Source organism: Carassius gibelio, chromosome A2 (assembly GCF_023724105.1).
Source record: "Carassius gibelio isolate Cgi1373 ecotype wild population from Czech Republic chromosome A2, carGib1.2-hapl.c, whole genome shotgun sequence".
Lineage (NCBI taxonomy): Eukaryota > Metazoa > Chordata > Actinopteri > Cypriniformes > Cyprinidae > Carassius > Carassius gibelio.
The window spans coordinates 7,256,460-7,275,583 of record NC_068372.1 but is presented as its reverse complement, the minus strand read 5'-3'; the positions used below and the strand labels follow the sequence as shown (position 1 = coordinate 7,275,583).

The 19,124-nt window shown below is 36.8% G+C and overlaps 3 protein-coding genes across 3 annotated transcripts; 2 read left to right on the top strand and 1 right to left on the bottom strand.

Moving 5' to 3' along the window:
• The first annotated feature begins 628 nt into the window (after window positions 1-628).
• Window positions 629-10,972, top strand: LOC128025581 (protein phosphatase 1L-like). Its single transcript, XM_052612063.1, has 4 exons — window positions 629-1,570; window positions 8,530-8,704; window positions 8,802-8,963; window positions 9,887-10,972. The coding sequence occupies exons 1-4, from the start codon at window positions 1,172-1,174 to the stop codon at window positions 10,234-10,236; spliced, it is 1,086 nt and encodes a 361-aa protein (XP_052468023.1). The 5' UTR covers window positions 629-1,171; the 3' UTR covers window positions 10,237-10,972.
• A 1,785-nt stretch (window positions 10,973-12,757) lies between these two features.
• Window positions 12,758-13,644, top strand: LOC128023247 (ADP-ribosylation factor-like protein 14). Its single transcript, XM_052610647.1, has one exon. The coding sequence runs from the start codon at window positions 12,805-12,807 to the stop codon at window positions 13,411-13,413; it is 609 nt and encodes a 202-aa protein (XP_052466607.1). The 5' UTR covers window positions 12,758-12,804; the 3' UTR covers window positions 13,414-13,644.
• A 2,966-nt stretch (window positions 13,645-16,610) lies between these two features.
• Window positions 16,611-18,192, bottom strand: LOC128025553 (guanine nucleotide-binding protein G(I)/G(S)/G(O) subunit gamma-5). The gene is made up of 3 exons (XM_052612009.1): window positions 18,015-18,192; window positions 17,138-17,289; window positions 16,611-17,054 (listed from the first exon to the last, which is right to left on the bottom strand). Exons 1-2 carry the CDS (start codon window positions 18,093-18,095, stop codon window positions 17,164-17,166), a joined length of 207 nt encoding a protein of 68 aa, XP_052467969.1. The 5' UTR covers window positions 18,096-18,192; the 3' UTR covers window positions 16,611-17,054; window positions 17,138-17,163.
• Between the last annotated feature and the right edge of the window lie 932 nt (window positions 18,193-19,124).

Here is a 19,124-nt window from a genome sequence, read left to right as displayed (position 1 = left end):
TCCTATTCTATAGGTGAACTATAGAATGCTATGGGTAGCTGTATGCCTGAAATTTTATATAAACTACCTAAATATTCTAAGTCTGGTTTCTGTCTGGTTTTGGATTGGTTGCTTTTTTTTTTTATCCATTTCACCAGATATTTTATGTAGCAACAAACAATGGACAACAAAATTATAAATAGAAAATAAATATTCTACAGACTACAGCAAAAATAAAATAAACTATAATAATAAATTATTTAATTAAGAGAGAGAGAGAGAGAGAGAGAGAGAGAGAGAGAGAGAGAAAGAGAGAGGGGTTCAAAGATGGCCAAACAACACATAGGAATTAAAATTCAGGAGAGAGAGGGAGAGAATAAATAAAAATAGTAATGATAATAATAACAATTACATCAAAAAAAAATGGGTATGGGCAGATGGGGAAAAAAGATTAAGCAGATCACATAGCAATAAACATAACAATCTTTCCTACAAAAAAAAAAAAAAGAGTTGCTTTTTGGGACAAGGATTTCATATAGATCTTAATATATTATTGAAAGTGAGAACTATGGGGGTTAACTGTTTGTACAGCTACGATGGACGTCACAGCCTTTCACGTTGCAGCATCGCTTACTAAAAGAAAATCTGTTTGCTGAAATGTAGTCTGACGTAGGCTCCTCAAGCTAACGGACCGATACGGTGTGACATCTGTAGTGCTTTTGTGTGCGTTTTCCCCGTCCCACCCGGCGCTGCAGTCAGTCAGTCACGAAGCGCAGCGGCAGCAGCATGTGTATCGACGGATTGTCGATAAAGTGCGTTAAAACTCTCCGCGACGCGTGTATCGACAAAATAACAGCCCGTTTTGTGCAGAGACTCGTCGAAGACGCTAACTAGCGACACAGATGTCTTTATGGGAGGGAGTGCATTCGCTGTCGTTGGGGGTAATGGGATCTGTGTGGTTATATGCAGCCGTCGGTAGAGCAGGAGAGCCAGACTGCAACTGAAAGCTCCGGGATCTCGCTCCATCTTTATCTTATCATATAACCACCGGCCATTCGAGCGTTTGCGTCGTTGTGTTTGGGCTTTCAGGCGGGGGATCAAACACAACGGGCTGCAGATGGGCTTTAATATCGGTCTAATGAAGTAATTTGAAGCCCATACTTCAGTCCCAGGGTGCAGTCTTGAGCGTGTGATGATAGGAGACACAATGACGCTTTTGTCTCTTTTGGGTCGCATCATGCGTTATTTCTTGCTCAGGCCAGAGACCTTGTTTCTGTTATGTATAAGCTTGGCCCTTTGGAGTTACTTCTTCCACACGGACGAGGTGAAAACCATCGTCAAGTCCAGCCGGGATGCCGTGAAGATGGTGAAGGGAAAAGTGGCGGAGATGATGATGAACGACAGACTCGGCGATCTGAACGTGCTGGACGCGGAGTTCTCCAAGACCTGGGAGTTCAAGAACAGCAATGTCGCGGTGTACTCGATCCAGGGCCGGAGAGACCACATGGAGGACCGCTTCGAGGTGCTTACCGACCTGGTGAACAGGAGCCACCCTTCAATCTTTGCCATTTTTGACGGCCACGGCGGGGAGGTAAGAAGTGTGGGTGCTGATGAGAGTCCGGGCGAAAGCTGGACAAACCAAATTCGACTACTAGTTTACTTGTAAAGAAGGTGAAGTTCTAAAAAGAACGTTCGGAGAACGTTGGAAATTGGTTCTCAAAATAACCAAACATTAAGGGAACGTTGTGCGTTAGCTGAGACGACCTTCAAAAGGAGCCGTTAATGCAAAAATCTGTTTACTCACCCTCATGTTGTTTCAAACCCGTATCCTGACTCATTTCTCTGGAACATAAAAGAAAGAAATATGAAGCAAATCGTGGACATTTTGTTATGTTCTGAGGGCAGATGGGGACTGGGGTTGTAGCTCCAAAACGTAAACAAATCACCCCAAAAGTATCATAAAAGTGTCGCCACTGAACAGGTGCCACAGTAGCAGAGTGAAAGTGTGAATGTTCTCACGTTAAAGAAAGAGTTAACAAAAATTTTATCTCTGCCAAGCCTATATAACCTTTTATTTTGCTTCTGGTGTAAATTTTACTCCACGCAATGAGTGAATTGTCTTTTGTGTTGGTTGGGAAAAAAAGGTCAGACATATTTGGAACCCCACGAGTGTGAATAAATAATGGGTGAACTGCCCCTTTAAGACTGACTATTTTGAGAGTTTATATACAAGTAGTTATATTCATGGTTATTATAGTTAGCTAACAAAATATAATAAAATATATCATTCCTTGAATAAAGAAACTTTTTGTTTCTACTAGCTGCCAAGGCAACAGTTTTCATTTGTATTTAGTTTAACTTGATGTAGTCTACTATAATAAAGAAAACTAAAACTTAAACAGAAATAACAAATACACAACATACAAAAAATGACACACACAAAATGAAAACGTAAATGAAAATTTAAAAATACAAACTGATTCAAACTTTTCAGCCAATATTTGATATTATCAGACCATTTAACTAATTAACATATGCTGTCCCTCTGGTGTATGTTAGTACACGTATGTTTTTTTGTTTTAAGCAATTTGAGTTAATATTGTGGGTAGTTTTATATATATATATATATATATATATATATATATATATATATATATATATATATATATATATATATATATGCACCTTTTTCTGTATATCTTTTAGCCACACCGCTTCCTTAAAATCACACCATTGGTTGACCACAATTTTTTAAGATTTACACACTTAAAATACTTAAATGTTTCATATATTATTATTATTATTATAAACATTATTGCATTACTTCCAAATAATAAATGGACTGAAAGTTGTTTGTAGTACATTACAATGTAGAATCTGCAAGATTTTCACGAACTGCCTTTGTAATGGTTATATGAGTAGCCTTCTCTAATGCAGCCAATTGATGCTTGTCTGGTGCATTCAGTCAGTTCCCCTTCCCCCCAGACATCTGCTCTGACCAGTCTGATTTCCCAGCCTGGATGGAGCACAGACAGATGTTCATTTTATCTTCTTCATTGTGCAGTAAAGCAGACGGATGCTGGTTGACTTAAAGTTGGAATGCCTTCTGAGATTCACTTGAGCAGTGAAATGAACAGCTCACAAGGTTTAAGAAGATCTGATAGATGTGGAAACCTATCAAAAGAGCTCAGAAAGCTCTTTGAATTTGGATTTTACCGATCAGCTACTTTCCTCAGCAGTCTAGTTGACTGTTTCTGGCTCTCATGATCATATATGGAATGCCTTAAGTCTATTTATAGTGGGATTTGTTTATACAAATGTCCAGAGGCCCTCCTGCTATCCAAGCAGTTCATAGATTAAAATGTTCCAACCTCGTGCTCTTCGACCCCAGTAAAGGTCTTTTAATCTACACTATCTCCTCCCATAAATGTTTGCTGACCCAAACGTCCTGACATTATGAGTCTTATCTGTGTATGTAGACTTGTCAAATTCAATTGATACGCGTACCGGCTGAAACTAAACTGTTAATGTGGGATTACCGAAACACTCACTCAATAGAAAGAAGAGCGCTTGAGTTTGTATTACTACTGAATAGGGCTGGACAATTTACTTAACATTTGATATCTTGAGATTTTTTCTCGATTTTGACACTAATCAATATATATCTTTATGTTTTTGTATTTGCTCTGGAATAATTAAAAAGAATCCTGAAAAAAAAAAAACGAAATATTAATCAGCACAACTGTTTTCAACATTGATGATGATAAGAAATGTTTTTTGAGCATCAAATCAGCATATTAGAATGATTTCTGAAGGATCATGTGACACTGAAGACTGGAGTAATGACGCTGAAAGTTCAGATTTGACATTACAGAAATAAATATTTAAAAAAATAAAATAAATTGTAATAATTTTCACTTTTACTGTTTTACTGTATGTTTGATGAAATAACTGAATTTTTGTTAACACACCGGCACCAGAAGCACAGACTGGCGACAGTGTCAGCTTTAATTATACATTTCTTTTTTCCAGAATTTATAGAGGCAGTCTTTTCCAGCCTCTCACAATGTTCAGCACATAAATCTGATACCAGACAGCAGGATGAACACCCGCCCAGGCACGAGTCTGAGCCAATTGAGCTGCTTGCAATTAGTCATTTGTTATGTTGATTTATTACAGATGTGAAGGGCTGTACTTGTTTTCTTGGGCCTCAGCCGACTGGTTGAAATGCCTCAGCAGTAGATGCATTGATTGATGAACTCACAGATGATGAAGACAGTAGCTAATGGTCACCAGCCATTGGCCAACAATCGATCATACTCTGGTTAGGTTTTGCAAGTTTTATCAACATGTAAAGTTTGCAATGCAAAAGTTTTGATTTAATATTTCACAAGTAAAAACTAGGTCTGGAGTTCCTCTGTACAATGGGGGATCCAGGGGGGGTCTGTTAAAAATACCCTGCTAAATAGACAGGCTTGTGTTTCATCGTCTTTGCCCTGTGGTGTCTGCTAATGATGAGAGCTCCCGCTAACAAGTTGGCCTAATCAACGCCTTTCTTACGCATCCGTTGGGTGCTCTTCCTCTATTCCCCGGTGGTCTGGTTTTCTCGTTATTGTAATCTTGAATTAGGCCTGGTAAATTGAGCTTTTAATTAGCAATGCTGGGATGAAAGTGTGAGTGTTGTGAGCTTATGTATGAAATACATAACCACCTCACATAACCACATCGCATTGCACACCAAAATCATATTTTGAACATAGAAAATGAAACCTACAGAAAATGAAGTCTCATATGCTCACCAAGAATGCATTTATTTGAACAGAAATGCAGTAAAAACAGTAAAACAGTGAAATATTGTTAATATTTAAAATAACTGTTTTCTATTTGAATATATTTTAAGGTGTAATTTATTCCTTTGATACAAAAGTAGAATTTTCAGCATTATTACTCCAGACTTCAGTGTCATATGATCCTTCAGAAATCATTCTAATATACTGATTTGCTGCTCGAGAGACATGTACTATTATTATCAATGTTGAAAACCGTTGCTTTTATTTTTATAACATTATACATTTACTATATATAATCTTTACTAACACTTTTGATCAATTTTATTCACATCCTGGCTAAATAAAAATATAACTTGTTTAAAAGAATTGTACTGCCCCCCTAAAGTTATGTACGGTAATTATTGGATAATGTATCTTTTTTAAGTTTAATTCTTTATTTATTTTGCATTGTGACATTTTGATTAACACTATGCAAATGCAATGCAATAATAAACACTGAAGTACCATTTTTAATTTGTTTAAATTATATATGTATATTTTTAACATTTTAGTATTTTACTAAATATAATTCATTTAGATTTTTCTTGAGATTCATAGGAATGAACTAATAGGAATACACATTCACATGAATTCACAGGAATACAGCGATATGTGTGAACACAGGTGCTTGTAAGCAGTAATAATGCCCTCATTGTGTTGGTGTGTGAATGAAGTCACATGGATGCATGACTGCAGTGTTTGCAGAGGGAGGGTCTTGAGTGGATAGAGGTCACTGCGGGTCACCACCACCCTACTGTCTTTGTTCCTGAGACCCAATGATCAACATACCTTGAATAATTCAGATTGTGATGCATTCAGAGGAGTACAGCTTTGCAAACTGTTTTATTTTCAGACGCACAATATAAAGATGACCGTAAATGTTGTCGGCTAATATTAGTAGTGTAGTACCTTTTAAAATGGTAGATGACTACATTCAAGGTAAAGGGATAGTTCACCCAAAAATGAAAATTTGATGTTTATCTGCTTACCCCCAGGGCATCAAAGATGTAGGTGATTTTGTTTCTTCAGTAGAACACAAACTGAGATTTTTTAACACAAACTGTTGCAGTCTGTAAAGACACAAAACGATCAGTCTGAGCAAGAAATTGAACAGTATATCGGGGTTTTTTTACCTCTGATTCATGAAATTTTTGAACTGTTAGGACTCTCCTAAGAGGATCCTCCTGCGCACATTTTCAGCAGCAGGCGCGTGAGGCGTCTTCTTCTTCTTCTTGCTTTATGACTTATAAATATATTACTGCCACCTTATAATGATATAAATACTGTTCAGTTTCTTGCACAGACTTATCATTTTGTGTCTTTACACATCAATGTATCGTCACAAGCTGCAGGGTTTATTTTTTTTTGTATGTTATTTTTTAATTTTTATTGTGTTTTAGCCGTGATTCCCATCCACTTCCATTATAAGACCGACAAACTGCAACATCTGAGTTAAAAATTTCAGTTTGTGTTCTAATGAAGAAACAAAGTCACCTACATCTTGGATGCCCTGGGGGTAAGCAGATAAACATCAGATTTTCATTTTTGGGTGAACTATCCCTTTTAGCGGACAATTTTTTTAGATAATGAATTTGTACTTATAGTCTGGACTCTGGACATATAGGGGATGCAGAATTCAGCACCTCCCCGATCTCTGATCTACGGGTTTAAAATCACTGCAGTGTGTAAATGACCCTGAGCTATATCTGCTTATTCTGTAAGTGTTCTGATGCTTCTGTGTAAGTAATGCGTCGGCTTCATCAGGAGGCTCCGCTGTGTCTTTTCTGAAATGCAGCAACTCACTGTTGTCCGGGAAGTGGCTTCGAAAGAGACTGCAGCGTTCTCTTGTTTGCTTCTCCGGTTTCATCATTTTGTTTATAGCGTAGCATTGCTGAGTCACTGGTTGAAACTGCACAAGGCTGTAGTGTGAGCTGTTGAAAGGAATCCAAACCATCCTGACTGATAACGGGGAACCAGAGTTAGGGAATGAAATTACGCTCTTTGACTCAATATGTTTTGGTGATCTGGCAGTGTTTGGAAAGGGCACTCACTCTCTAGAGACTTTTTGTCCCTTCATCTGTATTCTGCTGCAAACTCTATCTGGCTAGAGCTCTTAGGCCTCTTTTAAAGCGACAGTTCACCCAAAAATGAACATTTTGACATTATTCACTCACCCTCATGTCCCTCCATACCTGTATGACTTACTTTCTTCTATTAAACACACACAAAAAAAGTATATTTCTGGTTAAAAAATGAACGAAAAAACAATATTCTGTAGAAGAGATAAAACCATGTTTGGAACAACATTAGGGCGAATCAATTATGGAAATTTTCATTTTTGGATAGACTGACTGAATTAAGTAAACCCTTTATCAGCTGATCAGTCTATTTATTTATGAAATTACAGAATTTTTGCTATGTGGGGGAATATCTTCAGTAACGTTCCTGTTATACCCCCCCCCAAAGTGTCATTAGTTTCATGATGACTTTGGAAGATTTCAAATAAAATCCTATTATCATTAATGTAATAAGAAAAACATATATAGTTCGAATAGTGTATTTTAGTATTTGTTGTATTGCCTGTAATTTAGGCTCACTTAACTTAAAGGGGTAGGTCACCCAAAAATGAAAATTCTATGCTTATCTGCTTACCCCCAGGGCATCCAAGATGTAGGTGACTTTGTTTCTTCAGTAGAATGCAAACAAAGATTTTTAACACCATCCGTTGCAGTCTGTCAGTCTTATAATAGAAGTGGATGGGAATCACAGCTAAAACATACAATAAAACTTTACTCACTCAAGTGGACCGTTGACACTCCTAATTGGGATTTTAGATATAGTTTCAATGGTCCACTTGAGAGATAGGTTGCGGTAATGCCACCTATCTCTCAAGTATAATATAATATAATATAATATAATATAATATAATATAATATAATATAATATAATATAATATAATATAATAAAGTCTGCGATCCACTATAAAGCAAGAAGAAGATGCCTCATGTACCTGCTGCTGAAAACATGCTCAGGAGAGTTCTAACAGTTTGGACACTGTGTGAATCAGAGGTAAAAAAAAAAAACTATATAAATACTGTTCAGTTTCTTTCACAGACTGATAGTTTTGTGTCTTTACACATCAATGTATTGTTACGAGCTGCAGGGTTTAGTTTGGTTTTATGTTTTTTTTTTTTTTTCTTTTTTTTTTGGTTTATTGTATGTTTTAGCCGTGATTCCCATTCTCCTCCATTATAAAACTGACAGACTGCAACGGTTTGTGTTAAAAAATCTTTGTGTTCAACTGAAGAAACAAAGTCACCTAGATCTTGGATGTCCTGGGGGTTAGCAGATAAACATCAGATTTTCATTTTCATTTTTTTTAAACAAATGTTTAATAGCTTTAATTCATTTTAATTTTTTGTACATTAGAATGTGTGTGATTTAATAAAATGTTTCTGAACAAAAAAATTATGACTCGTATGTTTTTACCATGACTTACAGAACAATTGTCACAGTGAAACAACAGTTTAACTCTTGTCATGAATATTTAGAACCACAATAATAAGATGACATTAAAAGATTATATTTAAAGATCATCAAAGTTTTCCACATTATGAACACCTTAAAGTTTTTCAGTTATCAGTATTACGAATTAACTCATGAATATCAATTATAAATGCTGAAGTGAGCTTGTTTGTGAGTTCCTCATTGTTTCTCACAGGCAGCCGCTGATTATGTGAAGGCCCACCTACCTGAGGCTCTGAAACAACAGCTGCAGGCCTATGTGCGGGAAAAGAAAGACGGCCCTCTGTCCTTTCCCGCCATCCTAGAGCAGCGCATTCTGGCTGTGGACCGGGACATGGTGGAGAAGTTCTCTGCCAGCCATGATGAAGCAGGTGAGCAGGGATGAGCCTGTGTTTTAGGTTGATCTCATCTATGGGCTTTTGCTGACTGGAAACAGTTAACAATGCTGAATCCCTCTTTTGCTTTCAGGCACAACGTGTTTGATAGCCTTGTTGTCAGACCGCGAACTGACTGTAGCAAATGTCGGAGACTCTCGCGGCGTTCTCTGCGACAAGGACGGCAATGCTGTGGCCTTGTCACATGATCACAAGCCTTACCAGCTGAAAGAGCGCAAGAGGATCAAGAGAGCAGGTGTGTTTGAATTTATTTCATAAAATATATAATTTACAAAAAAAAAATACAATACAATACAGCTATCTTTTGTATGTTTTCATTTGAATTAAATGGGGAAATAAAATTGGTCACACTTTATTTTAAGGTCCAATTCTCACTATTAACTAACCATTAACTAAGACTTTTGCCTCAGTTAACTCCTAATTTGCTGCTTATAAGGTACCGTATTTTCCGGACTATAGTCACACTTTTTTTAATAGTTTGGCTGGTCCTGCGACTTATAGTCAGGTGCGACTTATTTATCAAAATTAATTTCACATGAACCAAGAGAAATTAACTAAGAGACATGAACCAAGAGAAAACATTACCGTCGACAGCCACCAGAGGGCGCTCAATGCTGCTCACTGCTCCTGTAGTCTACCACTGAAGACATAGAGCGCCCTCTCGCGGCTGTAGACGGTAATGTTTTCTCTTGGTTCTTGGTTCTAAATAAATGCGACTTATAGTCCAGTGCGACTTTTATATGTTTTTTTCCTCATCATGACGTATTTTTGGACTGATGCGACATATACGGTAGTTGTTAAGTTTAGGGTATTGGGTAGGATTCTAGATGTCATGCATTATATGTACTTTATAAGCACTAATAAACAGTCAATATGTTAATAATAGGCATGCTAATAAGCAAGTAGTTATTAGTGAGAATTGGACCCTATTTTAAAGTGTTATTAAAAATGTGTAGCCTGCTCACCTAAAGAGTGCCACCCTGTCAACTATTGGTTAGTTAATGAGCATAATTAAACTTTTTAGTTTAATACAGTTATAAAGACTGCTGTAGGACTGTGATCATTTTCGAAGATGTGTGGGCTTTCTGACAGTCCCAGATGACCTCACTGTGACTGCACTGTGTGAATATAACATGTCTCTGTCATCTCATCGGTCAGGTGGCTTCATCAGTTTCAATGGTTCTTGGCGTGTGCAGGGCATCCTCGCCATGTCGCGCTCACTCGGTGACTACCCTCTCAAGAACTTGAATGTGGTCATCCCAGACCCAGATATCTTGACCTTTGACCTGGACAAGCTCCAGCCGGAGTTCATGATCCTAGCCTCGGACGGCCTGTGGGACGCGTTCAGCAACGAGGAGGCTGTGCGCTTTGTGCGGGAACGCTTGGATGAGCCGCACTTTGGCGCCAAGAGCATTGTGCTGCAGTCTTTCTACCGCGGCTGTCCTGACAACATCACCGTCATGGTGGTGAAGTTCAAGAGCAGCTCTGGGAGCAAAACTGGAGAGTAGTTGGACTCGACTGATAACAGCCTCAACCGATCAATAAACAGCCTCCATTGTCTTTCCATTAATGCATATTGTCTGAGACTAGATGGTGTAATATGAGACAAAAAAAAAGTTCTCCCAAGTACAATAAACTGTACAGACACACAAAAGCATGTGCAAACACATGCATTCCCAGATTTATTTTACTTTTATTTAATTTTTTTTTTTTTTTTTTGGTGTGTGCCATGGACAACTTCATGTAAAAAAATTATTGCATAATTACTCCTTTTTCAATTCCTTCAATTGCAAAGATGTATCCTGAATTTGGATGTGCATGATTCATTCATATCATTTCAAGGCATTAATGCCAATTTACACTGGTGCTGCTCATTAGTTAGTTTAAATGAGGGTGGAATAGGGTTGTGCTAGATTAAGAATGTTACACTTGGATTAAACTCCGTGATAGGTAATTTCCTATTCTTTCTAGTCATTCCTGCTCATTTAAACCAAGGTTTTAATGGTTATATCAAAGCAAAAGTGGCCAGACTGAAGGTAGAATGTTTCTGTATGTAATTATTTTGTAATTATTTTGTTGAATTAATACTGGCAAACAGTCCTCCAACTTCCCTCCTAGTTTACAGAAAACCATTGGAACCAGCCCCAATCTACACAAAGGTTCTTGCAAAAAAAAAATTCTTGCAATGTGTGAAATGTATGTAGGAGATTAAATTGATAAATAAACCTAACAAGTCAAAACTGATATTGCTTGTCTTTGTTCTCTCTGGCGTTTTTTCTTTTATTTATCTTTTAGATTTTGAACATAACGTTCCACTCAAATTTGTGCTCAGTAAACACTGATTGATTAATTTGGGAAAATAAAATTCAACAGGGACATGTTAAATTGATCAAGAGTGACAGCAAAGACATTTGAAATTTCTGTTCATCAAAAAATAGTTTACACAAATATAATTTCAACATATAACCAGCATATTAGAATGTTTTCTGTAGGTGACACTGAGGACTGGAGTAATGATGCTAAAAATTCAGCTTTGTATCACATGAATAAATTACACTTTAAAATATATTTAAAAGAAAAGTGTTATTTTAATTTGTAATAATATTTCACAATATTCAGTATCTTTGATCAAACAACTGCAGGCCGGGGGGAAACCTGCGCTGGTCTTGCTGGTGGTCTTATAGTTTAAACTGGTGTGTGACCACCTGAAACAGTCTCTGAGCCTCTTTAGATCTCCTCTTAAACCAGCCTGAGCAGTTTGGGAGATTTAAGACCAGTAAAAACCGGCATTATCTTTATTGTTCTCATGTGGTTTAATTATTTGAGCTCACAGAATGGGAGGCAAATAATAAACAAATACAAAAAGCTGTTTGCATTCTTCTTGACGTATTTCCACAGGTTCCAGTCGCAGTAACCTAACACTGCAGTACAGGATCATTGTGGCAGCTGGGACCAAGTGAAAAGTTCCAGAATTGCACTAGTATTGTTGAGTCCAGTTGGCTATTAAGTCCCCAAAGATTTGTGTCTGTTGCCACTGAGTTTTCTATTAATCTAACCTAACACAACTCTTTCTGGAACTGACACCCAGTAGTTCAGTGTTCGTAATGTAGAAATGTAGATTTGCGCACAGTTTTGGCACAGAGTTTACACGACACCCAACAGCCTATATTTCACGTATTTTTGCGTGCTAGAAAATGGGTAAGTGTAGTTCAAGGACGCCTAAGCAGTTTAACGAGTTCACGTCACTTATAACTATAAAGTTGTGTGAAAAACGCACTCCCGGCATTTGTCACGACGACTGCTCTGAACCGGGTTTTGTGGTAGATCCAACTGGTGGATAGACAAAACCCTCAGAAGACAGAGGTGAACCTGTGGATGTGAAGTTGTGGTCGTTGTTGTTCTTGTTTTTCCCTGAAATCCACCCTGAGGTTTCTAAAGGTAAAAGCGGTCCAGTGGCGGAAGTATCTGGAAGGCTTGAGATCGGAATTTTTGTTTGGTTTCCATTATTTCATAATTGAGACATATTCATTTATTAAGCAGTGTATTATGACAATTACTGCCTGGTCATGGTCATACATACTGTATTGTCAGCTGATAAATGTCATGGGAATTATTATCCGGTCATTATTTCTTGTGGTATCATGACTCATGGCACCACTCTTACCTGAGAACTTCTAAATAGTCTATTTACTTCATATTTATTTATATTTCTTTATTTTGCAACAACTTTTTAAGTTCCTATACTTCATGTTAAATTACCATATCCTTGAATTTCTTGTGGGACTTCTTCTTCGGCCATGTTTAACGTGATAATCCATGAAAGAGATCTGAATTTTATGGGGTATTTTATTTAAATGTGTACAATATTTAAGACATGAGAGAGAGCAGGACTCTGTTCTAAGCATATCATTTGGGAGGTGTCCTGTGATACTTTGACCCATTAATCATACAGCACGATGTAGATAAGCAAGATATAATAAATCACTGAGTAATGCAAACACCATCATAAGTAAACTCACATTTGTTGAGAGAACACAGTGGGAAGCTTTGGTGTTTCTGAACATCTGACACATACAATGGGCCTTTCAGGATCCAGGCCCAAACCTGAAGCACAAATCCTCCTCCTAGGGCTTGACGGAGCTGGAAAATCAACACTTCTTTACAAACTCAAGTACAATGAGGACTTCCACACGGTTCCTACAGTTGGATTCAATGTTGAAATGATTGAAGCGAAGAGGAACAGGGACAAAATCACGCTGACCGTGTGGGACGTTGGAGGGCAGATTAAGATGCGAGCGCACTGGAGGAATTTTTACCAAGACACGGCTGGAATTGTGTTCGTCGTGGACTCTTCTGAAATCAAGCGTCTAGACGAGGCCAAGAGCGTGCTGGAACAGACCTTAAAGAGTGAGCACCTCAGGGGACTCCCGGTGGTGGTTCTTGCCAACAAGCAAGATATTGTAGGAGCTGCAACGGTAACGGAGATCACAGAGCAGTTTAACCTGCGAAAGAGCTGCAGTGACCGAGACTGGTTCATTCAGCCGTGTTCGGCGCTGACTGGAGCGGGTCTGGTGGACGGCTTCAGACGAGTGGCACACCTGGTGAAAATGACACCTGAGGACAAAAACATCAAAGACTCTGTCAAGTACATAAGATCAAAATCGGTTATGTCACTAAAGAAATAATCCACATGGTAACTCATTCACCACTTTTAATGGAAGGTTAAGGTTACTAAATATAGTTAGATAGTTTATAACGTGAACTGAATGAAAAATTAAGTGAAACCATGCAAGATACTGAAAGTTACCGGAGTTATGAATGGATCATTAATTCATTAATATAGTAACCAAGACTGTTTAGAATGATAACAATCTTTCATATCTGTAAAGAAATAAATGCCCATTTTAACAACAAAACCTGTTAACTAAACTTAAAAGAAAATTCCGTAAACCGATAAGTTCATAGAATCATGTGAACTATTACTGGAACTTGAGTTATAAGGAACCATAAAAGGGTATTACTTTGAAATATTTAACGTATTTATAAGCATATGCTATTGAAGTACTAAAGAACTTAGACGTTTTTTTTATAGAATGTACGATTTTTACTTGCATTTGTTGCAAAACACAGACTTTGTAATGACTTTTAGAAGGTTCTGTATACAATCATGTAAACTAAATGAGAAATACAGAAAAGGGAACCATAGAAGATGCCAAATATTACCTTGAGTTATAATTCATGAGTATATTTATTAATACAGTGTATGCTTGAATGCAATTTATTTATTTATTTGAAAACACAAACTTCAACAATTGAGATGTATGAATTAATGCATGAACATAATTTTTCTGACCACAGAATTTAAAGTACTAGCAAGGAACAAGACAAGATGTTCTAAAACTTTTCTTTTTAGAAAGTCACATTGTCAGTTTCCATTTTTCCTTGTGCTCATTTTTCTTAAGCGGATGGTCACTGTTCAAACCCACTCCACTCATCTGAACTGAAAAGAGGAGAAACATTAAGGATCAGGCCCTTCTCTAATGGACTGAAGTTTCCAGTCTCTTGATCGATTTTAAACTCCAGCTCATCAGTCACGGGACTCATTATGGTGGAGTTGAATAAGAGCTCTGGCTCCTCAGCAGAAGATGCCGAGAAGACCTCAGCTGGACCAGATTGTGGGAATCCAGTTGATGGGTGGTGGTTTCTTGCTTTGGGGTCAGAAACATAGGACCCAATGTGGCAATCTTAATCCAATCTGTTATAAAGGGAGAAATTTGTTTGAGTGCCACATGACTTGAATAAATAAATACAGGCAAAAGAATGAAACATTAAATGTGCAAACCTTCTAAAGGTTCTAATGACTAAACGGGTCTGGTGGAAAGAAATCAACAGGTCCCGGTTTTTGGGCCAAAAAAGACAGCTTGATGGGAGGGGCTAGTGTGATGTGGAAAGGCTGGATTGGTTCAGGCTCTGCCACAGCTTGTTTGGACGGCTCACAGGTGTTACACACCTCAACATTTCCATCCACAGACTGCCATCTGCAAAGTCCACAGTGGTTCTTACATAAAGAGCCATTGACTTACACCAAAGTTTCAATGAAGTCAGTCATTAGCTTCAATCACTAAAAAAAATCACAGGATACACAGTAGGGATGGCCTTCAGGTAACATGTGATGAACACCGGTTTCAAATAACCCAGGAAGTGTCACTAATATTCATGTTTTTCCAAATCTGTATGCCTTTCTATGAAACACAGTGATGGTATTTTAAAGGTTTTGATCCAAATGAGGAATGTCACTGGGGTCCAAAACAATAATTGACCAACAGGTCATACAGGTCTGGAAAGAACTGAGAGAGTTAAGGCTGAAATACACTACTCAACTTTAAATCTGAACCGATATAAAACACTATGGCATCATGTAGGCCTACTTTCCAAGTTTGTAAATGCTTGCAGAGAAAATCTGGGCATCATGCACTAAACAATTAAAGATCACACACACTACCAGACTGTCAAGTGATTCCAATCACAATCTCAGGCAGAAACAGACACCTTATCACTAAGAGATGCAGGACAAATGGTGTTAAAGTCAGCTTAAAATAGCAAGCATGTTTGATGCCCTCAAACTGGATGGGATATATGTAAAAATACATCAAATGAACGTCACTGTCCATCATACACTATATGATTTTCTTTGAAATTTGTCTACTCAGTGGTGAATATCTATAGACTGGCTGACTTTCATCAACTAGTGGCAACTCATCTACGTAGACTGCAAATCAATGCAAATTCTGTGCAAGTCACATGCAATGCAAGTGCATTTCAGTCTTTGAATGAAAAGGCATCCAGTAGCACATTTAATTTGTTGCCTTGGCTCCTCGGCAAGATCATGGAGCACGAGTACAAACTCCTACTGTCTGCAAGACATCTGAAATTGGTCTACATGATTATAGCTTCCTTTCCAGCAGCTCAAAATGCTGAATTCAAATGTATGAACAGACCGGTACAGTGTTTCTCAGTGCCAAGACAAGTAAACAAGTCTTGCCTAATATTTTATACATCCCTTAAGATGCACGCATTAATTTTTACTACAGGAGCAGTCACATTCATCACCAAATTGGTCGTTTCAGGACCAGTTTTCACATGAGTTTTAATCCATTTGATGCAATAATAAGCAATTCAAGTCTGATGAACTGACAAAACACACCCATGATAATCTACACAGGAATATTTGATGTCACTGTTAACACTTTTAATTATTGTGTTTGGCCAAGGTAACTGATGCTTGATGTTTTATCAAATTTTTAGCATGAACTGCCTAATTAATCAACCAAACCAAAAAAAATTAAATTCATTATTTAATAAGTTCTGATGCAAAGAATTTACTTTTAATTAATAGTTTTGATGACAAAGAATTTACTTTTAATTCATAGTCAGTATTTTTTTTAGATTTTTAAGTCTATTCAGATTTTTACGGTTTAAAATTTTTAAAATGTTTTAGCCTCACATGCCATGTTTTTAAAAACAAACATTTCACATAAACCATGTACAACTGCATTTGTAAATGTTCAACACAACAAAAATATATTTAAAATGTAATAGATTTAGGTGGAGTAAAGAGTGTCACATAATATAACTCCTTGTAGCAAACTGACGATAACCATCTTATGGCATATATCCATGTAAATTATGAATAAATGCTTTATAAAGCCTAAAGAAATAACATATACATTTTGTTTGCTATAGTGATCTATAATTAAAAATTGTAAACAATCATATTTCATGTCACTGCGAAAAAAAACTAGCTTCTGTTCTGGTAATAAAGTTCTTAATATATCCTCAGCAATTCTTAACAGTTATCACAGTATAAAAACAACAGAGACAATTAGAAATCAATGGGTTTATTTTGGGTTATAAAAAGTCTAAGGCAGAGAAGATAGAGAAATAGACTACAATGTTAAAAAGGCACAATAAATTACTAAGTTTCCTCGGCTGTGCCACACAAAAATACAAAAGCCTTCCCTCCACAAAACTGGAGCGTTGTTTATCACTCATTAAGGCAGACTTTTTAGTTTGAGGTCTTCAAACAGAAATCTGAGAGCTGTGAGAAGGAGAGTCAATCTGAGAACTTAAACAACTCTTCTTCTAAAATAAAAATGCACCATAACAGACATAAAGCAGCCAGAGAGGCAAATCCTTTGAGTTTTTGTGTTTATGGCATGAGGTATTAACTGACTGCTTTCTGCGATTGTTTTCTCAATTACACATCATGGCAGTGGTTTTCTTCTCTTTTTTTTCGAGCAGAAATGTCACAGGAACAGGAAAAAGCCTGAGAAGACAAATTTGGATTGTTAGATTCAGTTTATGTTTTGTTTAGTTTTTAACCAAATGTGATGTTAAACTACTCCTTACCAACGGCAGCTGCCCATCACGGACCCTCACAAGAAGGAGCAAACCTTCTGTGTCCTGAAGGGGTTGGTGCTCGAAGACACACCGGTCAACAGAGGATCTTGTAGGGCATTCTGAATGCAGAACTGCTGAAGCTCTGCAGCTGCCTGAGAAACCTAAACATACCAAAAAATTAAAAATAAATCACATCTTACAAATTTCTTGGAAATGGAAATATTCAGTAGGTCTTATACACAATCAGCTTTAATGCTGAATACATGATGATGAAGATAAACACACACACACACACACACACACATATATATATATATGCACACACACACACACACACACATATATATATATATATATATATATATATATATATATATATATATATATATATATATATACACACACACACACACACATATATATATATATATATATATATATATATATATATATATATATATATATATATACACATACATACATACATACATATATATATATATATATATATATATATATATATATATATATATATATATATATATATATATATATATATATCTTCATAATCATGTATTCAGCATAATTTTTTTCATATATTTATAAATGAGTGTCACATCAGAGTATTATGTATTTCTTGCCTAAGTTTCTTAAGCATAGAACAAATTTCTTTTTCAGTGTCTGCTTAATACTTAGTTTGTCCAATAGCCATTAGTACTAACGTTACTTCACATCAAAATACAATTATTTTACTGAAACAACGGAGAAGCCACTCAAAAAAAGCTAACGGGCTAACGTTACAGGTCCACGCCCGAGCACAAGCCGGCGGCTAACACGCTAGCTTCAGTTTCCTCAGAAATTAAAACATTCATAGAAACAAACCGACCTTTACTCTGTTGATGTTTGCTTCGAAGCGCAACTGCTGAACGATTTTCTTCATCGCAACAATATTTGATGAGCCCGACATGATGTTTGATATTTCTAATCGATTTGCAACAGCGAAAAGCCGAAAACAAAAGTTATAAGCTGGCGGTTTCCGGTTGGTTCAGTCCGGAAGTAACGTTAAACGAGTGAAACGATTCCCTTCGCGTATTTCCGAAACTACTATGACGAAGGCTTTGCTCATTAATATTAATAGGGACATGACCTTTCATTTGGGTTATGCAGCGTAAACTAATTAATATTCACAAGATAAGCTTTCAGCGTAGTAAGATTTGGGCATAGTACAATGCCTACTTGTCAGCGTCAGCCATTTAGCAAATCAGTTGAGGGTAAAGGGCAAACGTAATTAATATTCAGAACCTAGTGAAAAAACTAATGGGAATCGAAAATGTTTTTATGTCGAATTCAGAACTTAAAACCAAAACCCCACCTTTTGGCTATTACACTGCTCACGTGATACCTCATTCCATATTCACAGCTGATTGGTAGAGCTTTCAAAACTATTTCCCCACAGCAACCTTTGAAGAACTAAATAATCCCATTTCCTATCAAAACACTGGATTTTAACTGAGAGATTTCATTTCATTCATGATTACGATTTTGTAGTTTTTGCTGAATTTTTACTCTAATTTGATCTTGTCTGACAACGTTTTTTTATCCCGTAGTGCTCAATTATCGGACTGGGTGCTTTGCTGGGTGCTTTGCTGATTTGGTAGGTTGTTGTTTTCTTTCTATAGGGAATATAGGACTGTTAAGGCGTATATTCACTGTATATATAAAAAATCAGGATCTGACCATATATGGTATAATGTTAAAACTGATGCATGACATATAACTAAATTATATTTTTCAAGTTGGCGGCCACTATAGACTGAAAGATCAGTCAAAGAGATCTGCTGAAAGTCAACGTCCATTGCATGTGGTTAGTATTCTTTCTCTGGAACGAAAATGTAATCATTCATGACATGAACACACGTGTCAGGTCCTACTCATTGTCAAATCATACTCTAAATTTAATACTGTCACATGGAATTGATGTTGATGAAGTTGAAAT